This window comes from Pyrus communis, chromosome 13 (assembly GCF_041283825.1).
Source record: "Pyrus communis isolate YQ-2024b chromosome 13, ASM4128382v1, whole genome shotgun sequence".
NCBI lineage: Eukaryota > Viridiplantae > Streptophyta > Magnoliopsida > Rosales > Rosaceae > Pyrus > Pyrus communis.
In genome coordinates this window covers 18,274,371-18,283,628 of record NC_142577.1, presented here as the reverse complement: position 1 = coordinate 18,283,628, position 9,258 = coordinate 18,274,371, and the positions used below count along the sequence as shown (strand labels likewise).

General features: G+C 36.2%; 1 protein-coding gene across 1 annotated transcript; it reads right to left on the bottom strand.

Annotated features, from left to right (window-relative positions):
- Positions 1–2,041: 2,041 nt before the first annotated feature.
- On the bottom strand, positions 2,042–3,006 carry LOC137738204 (EPIDERMAL PATTERNING FACTOR-like protein 5). Its single transcript, XM_068477837.2, has 2 exons — positions 2,627–3,006; positions 2,042–2,505 (listed from the first exon to the last, which is right to left on the bottom strand). Exons 1-2 carry the CDS (start codon positions 2,751–2,753, stop codon positions 2,279–2,281), a joined length of 354 nt encoding a protein of 117 aa, XP_068333938.1. The 5' UTR covers positions 2,754–3,006; the 3' UTR covers positions 2,042–2,278.
- Positions 3,007–9,258: the final 6,252 nt, after the last annotated feature.

The window sequence follows — 9,258 nt, the reverse complement described above, 5'->3', positions numbered from 1 at the left end:
TTCTTGAGTTCCCTGAGGTGGGACTGAAGGAGGCTCAAAACTCCAACAAAGTCAACTATACAACGCAAACAGGCATGCAACAATGGGATAATCATCAATTTATTTTCTATTTATCCAGAAAGACCTATAGGCTGGTATAGCCGTGCATGGGCGCATGGGATCGGGAAAATTATTACTTCTCAGAAAAATATTGAAAATTTGGCAATGCATACGTGGCAGAGACCTAGAGGGCACGCACACATGTGAAGCAGAAGCAGCAGCTGTCGAGATCTGCAGGCTCTGCAATTAACAAACTAGGGTTGACCAGCTTGGCCAAAGACGACCAAGACATGAAAGTGGAATAAGTAACAACCAATGCATCTAACTTCCAAGGGAGTAATTAATTTTATTTTATCCATATATGGAGTGTGAGTGAAGACAATGTAATTTGGCAACAAAATAAATATGCAGGTACGGAGAAGAAAACGATTTTACCCTCATGCTGTCGTATGCATATCCCTTCGACAGATAAAGAGATCATATATACCAGTCTTTAACTTTATACACAGAAATCGAAAGGTAATTTGGGTACTGTGTTTGTGGCCGTTGATGTTTGTGGATTTATAAAACATCAACAGTCATATATAATGTTATTAGTGTCTATGGATGTAAATTTTAAAATGATATAAACAATTAATAATGTTAATGATACTAAATTTGTCAGCTTCACTAAATTGATAATTGTTGAATTGCTAAATTGCCAATGAGGTCTAGAGAAGGCCGGGATTGTAGTTTTATTTCTAATACAATTTATATTTTTTTTCTCTAAACTAATGTACGGGGAAGAAGATTATTTGATGGACAGAATTTGATGAGCACGTTAATGTAGTAACTGCTGAGTCTGTTACTCATCCATTTTAATATCTTATGTCACAATATTCCTGCTCATCAGTTGCTCTCCTTCCCATGCAATTGTCTCTAATAAACAAGCTTCATCATATGATGCAATGGAAATCCATGTCTGATTCATATGCTCATATAATTTTTATTTTAACAAAAAAACAAAAGAGTTTTGAATTTGGACTTTTTTTTTCGACATTTAAAAGAAAAGTATCAGTAAATTAAACGTTAAATAGCCGTCGGAATACAAAAACAATAGTTCCCCCTTGCTGTTGTACAAAACAAAAATCAATAATTCATTGCTGTATCAAAACAATCTCAGTACTATTCAGATTTCAGGGAATGCAATCACGTTCAGTAAACATCCAGCCGTAGTAAGAAGCGTTGAGGAGGGAAACCCATCTACTTAAATAGCAAAATAATAATTAAACATTCCATAGAGGAAAAACAATAAAACCCCCCTCCAAAACAAAAAACAAACAAACAAAAACATAATAAAGCTGCGTACTACTGTAACTCCTCTTTTTTTCCAATTTTCACTACCTAAAATCAAACTAAAATACAATCAAACTTTTGCAATATGTGAAAAAGGCCCAGCTGAAAATCCCGTATATATTCAAATATATTTCAGCAAAATTTTATTAATATCTGTGCTATTCTATGCTTCAAAACTTTGCCTATTTAGTTATTCTATCATTTACTCTGGAACATACTAAAAAATCTTACGGACAAGAAAACAAATTTAAAGGAAAAAAAAAAAAAAAAACCCCTTTATCCCTGGGTAGGAGATATTTTTAAATGTATCTAGAAGATGAAGCGATACACAATGTGTTATTATACAAATAGAGAAATTTTTTTTGTTAAGTGTACCTTCACTTGTGCATATATAAAGATGTCTTTGTTTCAGGCACAATGAAATATTTGTACTCTAAACTTGAGAGAGAAATAAAAATAAGCTTATGATGTCTACAAATTATTACGTGTCGTAATAAGTGAAAATATATTAGAAAAAATGGACTTTAAAAGGTGACATATCAATTATGTTTTTTACTTATATTAGAAAATAAAAGACACGTGTCATATATGATGTGATCAGTTAATCACATGCCCTGGACTTTAATTCTGTCCCATAATAATTTAACTTGCATTAATGCAAACTTAATAAAAAGAGCAAAAATATAAATGTTACATTCCCAACACTTCACTTGTTCCCCACGTTTAACAAAAAAATAATAATCAGTATATGCAGTCAGTGACCAAATACTGGGGAAAAAAAGATTACCAACGACAACAATTATACTACCAGATTTTTAAAAGCTAATGAAATTGGACTCTACTATATACTACTGGTGTAATTAAATTAAATTAACTTACAAAAGGTTTTAATTTAATTAATCTGCTAGGGCATGAAGAGATGGTTGCCACACTTGCAGCGCCAAGCTTCGGGGTAGTACTCGAGAGGTATAGAGACACCTGGTTGGATGGGGACGTGCACTGCCTTACACGGCGAGCACCTCCCGCACTTGGATCTGCAACTCGGTGGCGATGAACCCAGTCTACTCTTCTGGTGGGTCACGACTCGCTCCAGTGCTGGCCCACCTTCACTTTGATGATGAAGCCCACCACCTGAAAAATTCAATTCACCATCACAAGCTCAAGCTCAACAGAACTGAGTCACTACTGAACGAGTCAAAACACAAAAGGAGGTTGGCAATTAGTTGTTTTGGTGGTGTGCTGAGTTGCTTACCGAGTTGGGTTTGACTGGTTACGGCCGATGAGGCTGAGGTGAACAAGAGAAAAGTGAAGGCCGTGATGACAGTTGATAGCCTTATATAATGGTGATTGTGGCGGTGGCGGTGGCGCAGTACCCCCATCGCCTGGGGTGGAGGTCCGCAGGTTAGCAACTGAGCTATCTGGGGGAGGGTTTTATATGATGATGCAAACAAAGAGTGAGTAGGGAGATTGAAAATTCAGGTAGGGAGGGAAGGAGGGGGAGATGCTTTTATTGTTTTTGCAGTTTTTACTTGCGAGCGTGTGGGGAGGGACGGTCTGAGTCAGAAACACGGTCCCCAAAAGATCAAAGAGAGAGCGAGAGATTTATTTGGATTTGTTTTATTTTTTGGCTAGAGGGTGGAGAGTGACGGGACCCTTGTAAGGCCCTGCATGATTGTCATGGAGACGATAAGAGTCATAGTTAAAAGTCATATTCACTACAATGCCATTGAGATGGTGGAAGGGTGTGTAGCAATAAAAACTTGAACATAACAGCTTGAGCGAGTGGCTTGATGCATTGCCAAACAGCCCCAAAAAATACGTCTCACAGTATCTGAACGTTATTGGAACTCATCTAGATACAACTACTAACACACAATTCTTCTATTTGTAAGCGTGATATTACATGTTGAAGGATACAAGAAATGGAAGGCTTTTTGATAAAAAAAACCCATGCAAGCTATGAAATAATTTCGGTGTGATTAGTAGTGGTCCAATGCAGAATTGTATGACTTTGCCATTTCTTTTTTGCTTAAATGACCAATCCAAAACTAACTATACGTGTGGTACACTATATGGTGGTCTCATACGAGAGAGTACGTTAAATAATACAAAAGTTTTGACATATGAGAATTGACAAAATTAAATATAATTTATATTGAATTGTTTCACTTTTAACGTCTCCAATGCTTTTGTGGTAAAGTTATTATACTTATTATGTTATACATTTGATAAGATGCAAGTTGAATGACATTATCATTGGTTATGGACAATTGGTCAGTTTACACAAAATTATGAGTCAAAGTCTCGAGCAACAAGCGAGAGTGGCAGAAATGTGATGTTTGGAAAAGTACGTGGGTTTTGGGGTAAATGGGTGAGACCACCGGTGTGGAGGAGAGTGGGAGGGGATGCTGTCCTGTACGGGACGAACACGGAACATCTGAGTCAAGGCTGAACCCTAAAGCCCCTCCTATGCACACCACCACCATTATTGCCCTCTCTCTCTCTCCATCTTTCTATTCCAATTCCTAACATGGTAGGCCTATTAAATTCATAGGGGGACCCATATATGTACAGAGGCAGGGTCCATAGCGACACATTTTTTGTTGACATAGACTTCTTTTTTTAATAAAATGATAATAATACATATTTGGTGTGATATGGGTAAAAAATGTTATGAATTCTATAATGTGATGGATTTTGCTTAAGTTTATAAATAAGTTGAGTTATTTTTTGTAACATCCCACATCGATCAGCTGAGAGGGGGTGATGTGCCTTATATGTACATGCTCAACTTCATATAGCATGAGGCCTTTTGGAAACTCACTAGCTTCGAGTTCCATCGAAACTCTGAAGTTAAGCGAGTTCGGGCCAGAGTAGTCCTAGGATGGGTGACCCACTAGGAAGTTTTCATGTGAGTTCCCAGAAACAAAACCGTGAACGCGTGGCCGGGGCCCAAAGCAGACAATATCGTGTTACGGTGAAGCCGGTTTGGGATGTGACAGAATGGTATCAGTGCCACTCTGCCGTGTAGTCCAAGTGCGCCGACTAAGATGTCGGGCCTCTAAGTGGGGTGAATTGTAACATCCCACATCGACCAATGGAAAGGAAGTGATGTGCCTTATATGTACATGCCCACGTTCATATAGCACAAGGCCTTTTGGGAACTCACTGGCTTCGGGTTCCATTGGAACTCTGAAGTTAAGCGAGTTAGGGTAAGAGCGGTCCTAGGATGGGTGACCCACTGGGAAGTTCTCATGTGAATTCCCAGAAACAAAACCGTGAAGGCGTGACGGGGGCCTAAAACAGACAATATCATGTTACGGTGCAGTCGGGACTGGAATGTGATAGAATTTACTGTAACGTCCCATATCGACCAACAGAGAGGGAGTGATATGCCTTATATGTACATGCCCACCTCCATATAGCATGAGACCTTTTGAGAGCTTACTGACTTCAGATTTCATTGGAACTCCAAAGTTAAGAGAGCTTGGGCGAGAGCAATCCCAGGATGGGTGACCTACTAGATAGTTCTCGTGTGAGTTCCCAGAAACAAAACTACGAAGGCGTGGTTGGGGCCCAAAGCAGACAGTATCATGCTACAGTGAAGTTGAGACTGAGATGTGACAGAATGGTATCAAAGCCACTCTGTCGTGTGGTGGGAGTGTGTCGATGAGGATGTTGGGTCTCTAAGGGAGGTGGATTGTAACATTCCACATCGACCAACGAAGAGAGGGTGATGTGCCTTATATGTACATGCCTACCTCCATATAGCATGAGGGCTTTTAGAAATTCACTGGCTTTGGATTCCATCAGAACTCCGAAGTTAAGTGAGCTCGGACGAGAGCAATCCCAGGATGGGTGACCCACTAGGAAGTTCTCGTGTGAGTTTCCAGAAATAAAACCGTGAGGGTGTGGGCAGGGCCCAAAACGGACAATATCGTGCTACGGCGGAGTCGAGTCTGACATGTGACATTTTTTATATTGCCAACTAATTTTATGGTGTAATTTTAAATCTCTTCATGGTATCAAAGTATGCTGTCTTTTGTATGAAGCCAAACGGTTACACGCGTTCTTCATCCTCCCGTTGTGTTGTCCACATGTTATGTTAAAAATTCGGCACACATGAAGAAGCATCTTAAGAATGAAGTTTATATTAATGGAAAAAAAAAGACATTGAATGAGCTTATAAATAAGTTGAGTTACTTCTTATATTACTAATTAGTTTTATAGTTAAACTTTAGCTATCTTAATAAGTAAAAAATAAAAAAAATAAATGGGACATATTATTATTAAAAAAAAAAATTAAAACTTTACAATAGCTTAAAAATAGAGTAATTTTGAACTCTCATTAGACCAACTCCAATGGTGGGCTAAAAGCCAAATCCCCCAAAATTTCCCCTCAACCCCACTCCAACCCAAGGGGAAATTTTGGGCTAAATGCTAAATGCTAAACCAATGCCAAATTTCTCCCAAAATTTAGCTCAGAAATCAGAGTGGACTCCACCCAATATTTATAGGAATTTATATTTTTTTAGATTAAAATGTTCATAAAATTAATTTACGATAGTCTACATATTTATTTATTTATTTTTTAAATTTAATTTAACAAAAAAAATAGCCTAAGTTCATTCTTTAATAATCCCGGACTAAAATTTTAGGCTAGACTGGTTGGAACAAAAAAAACTGTTTTTGAGCTAAAAATTAAAATTTTTAAACTAAAAAATTTAACTTTTAGTCCGACCATTAAAGATAGTCTTAAAAACTGAACACACTTTCTGTCAAAAAAGTTGACTGAAAGATGACCTGCTGAATTAAACGAAACCCCACGATCTTTTTGTAAGTGCGGGCCAATGCTCAGCCAGGTGTCTTAGCAGCTAGGATAGGAAAGGCCGTAAGGTCGGTGAATCTGGCTCAGTGATTTTATGGGTTCTGGATTTGGTTGCGTTGAAGGCAAAAAAACTAGCTACATTGGGGAGGGAGGACTTGGAATAATTTGCCGCCTCACTTGTTTTTGTTGGACAAAGCAATTCACCAGGGTTTCTTTGATCAATGTTATGTCACGCACTCACAACGCCACCCATGTGAAAATTTATCAACTTCTCGAGATGAATTTCGATAAGCTTTTTTATCATGGTAAATTTTGAAAGAGTTGAAATTAATATGGGATTGTGTGAGATAAAAATATAGGAATTTTTTATGCTTTTGTAGGAGCTGGCTTGCGGATAACATGGTTGAGTACAGCTCAAACACGGAATGCTCTTGAGCCGTGCCATAAGTGTGCGTGAGACTATGATACATGAGGATCTTATGTTTTTGGTTGGAACGTCCGTACGGAAGTTTTCTCCAACTTTGACCAAACACATCGATTTACATCATCACAATTTGTTTCAAAAAAAAAAAAAATACCTGTTAATTATAAGGAGTGGAGCAACATTATTTTGGGAAGAAATATTATATTTACATATTTCAAATTACTTATTTCATAGTTTTTTTTTTTATTTTTTAACATTTTCTACGTACAACTAACACTTGATAAAAATTTAAAAAGTATGAAGAAGTAATTTTGAATATGTAAGTATAATCACCCTTTAGGGAATTACCTGTTAATATTCACTTTTGGAGGTTACTGCGGACGAAAAGAGGAAAAGAAACTAGGGAGGCCTACAAGTCCTGTTGGGCCCTTGAATTATTATGGGTTGGTGAGGGCCTAGGTTAACGTTTAAACAGTAGTACTAGGAGTATATATAGTCTATCAAATAGTTTTTTTTTTTTGGCTTATTATATTAACATCCTACAAATTGTTGAATAAACTTTACAAACTTAATACATCCCATATTTACTTTTTTAATTAAAAATAATCTTAATACACTCCATTTATTTCCCCATAATACCCTCATACCCCACATTCTTAATATACACCTTACATTTTCTATATGCACCCCATTTTTACTTCGGAAGTTTTAACGAAAAGCCTACGGTATTGTTTACTTTAACGAAAAACTATATTTTTATACTAAAAAATCAATCCTAGTACAATTCACTTTACCCTTTATTTTGTCTTTATCATTAAAACTCAAAGTTTTCAAGCCATTTTCATTAGTTTTCCTTATTTTCTATACATCTCACATTTCTCAAATCTTATAAAACTTTTAATTTAGACAAAAAATGCAAACTAAAATTTTGACAAAAGATGCCACCTGGGATTTAAAGCATATGTGAGTTGTTTTCAATTCCACTATTAAAACCCATGTCGTCTGTTTTTAATATTTGGTGGTAATTTTAGGTGTTTAATTCTTCATGTAATCTCTGTGATCCCTAAAAGATGAATAGGAACATAGAATCTTAAATAACGTATCAAAAGCAAGATTAAATAATTATCAATGTTGTCAAAATCACTAAAACAATAAATAATATGAAGTTTTACCTCATGTGAAGCTTCCAAAACATCGATTTCGTGTTTCATTCATCAAAAATAATTTTTCTCAATCAACATGTTTGCAGTTTCATTGCTTAGGGTTTTGTTCAACAATAGAGGGTCGAAGAGGGTTTGATAGTTGAAGAAGATAAATAATACGTTAAAAATGATTTTGGGTGTATATATAATTTTTTATTTTTTTTAACTTAATAAGGTCAAAAATGTTATTGCATTGTAGGATAAATAAGTTATTTAATATTAAATTTTAATATATGGTGCATTCAACATTTTGTGGGGTGCTAATATAAAAATACCTTTTTTTTTGTTTTTTTTTCCCATACAAAAAGGGATCAGTTAATGATTTAGTCATGGCAATCCACCATTTCGGGAGCCAGAAAGACTCACAAAGACATTTCAACCTCCTCTTGGCCATCAATTTTGTAACTAAATAACATCATGAATCGAAAACAGGACGTACCGTTTGAAATACAGACTTGAGATTCGTCTCAACAATTGGGCCATTCCGCGGTGGTTAGTCTATCAAATAGTTGGGTGTTGCAGGAAGCAACCCTTCTGATTACACAATGTAGATACTGCACGTACAATATATAAATTGAGAAAGGGACACTTCACTGCGTTGGGATATTTCGAAATAAAAAAAAAATCGCCATTGATGATTGCTTGCACTTGTGTCTCCTCTCTTATATCGACTATGAGATATATATATCCTCGCTGCATGAGAACTTTTGCAATGCCGTGGTGTGAAGAGTACTGAATTAATGATTCAGGGGTCGTTTGGTGTTGAATTTGAAATGAATTTATATTTTTCAGAATCTTTTTATTTATAAATATTTCAAAAGAAGCCTCTGTAAATTTGTTTTCTTCAGTATGGACGAAATTTGTTACGAATTATTGCTTATATATAATGTATGCATGCAGTTTCTTGATGTCAAATATTTATGATCAGGAGATGAGAGATAATTACAATACTAATTACATCCACCTCTAACCAAAATCAACATAACCTTGCTAATTAACTAACTTCTTCAACACCTAATTAATTCAGCTAATCCTGATTGTTGCCTGTATCTATATAGCTACTGGGTATGCTGCTGTATATATACACATATATGTTGGTCTCTTGCCCGAGCTGCCCTATTTTTTGTTTCTGCTGCAATGTGTGTGTGTATAGCTGCTTCGACCACACACACACACACACACACACTGCGTTTGATGTGTTGCCTTGGTTTTGCTATAGATGTTTCATGTTCGTCCTCAAGGAATATTACATTCAAGAAATGAATTGAGTGGTCTTGAAAAATTGAAAAATCAATCCTCTCTAGTTGCATAAATATTCTGGCAGTGCAGGTGATCAAAACCCTTGAACTAAAGCTTTTGTTTACTGAGATAAATTAGCAATTGGCTTCCTCACCCAAAGTTTAACAATTCCTTACCCACCCACTATAAAC

What these genes read in the sequence shown, in the direction of transcription:
- LOC137738204 (XM_068477837.2), bottom strand. Translation starts at nt 2,753, where the DNA reads ATGGGGGTACTGCGCCACCGCCACCGCCACAATCACCATTATATAAGG. An exon ending in AACCAGTCAAACCCAACTCG is followed by an intron (nt 2,506 to 2,626) that starts GTAAGCAACTCA and finishes TGAATTTTTCAG; the next exon opens with GTGGTGGGCTTCATCATCAA.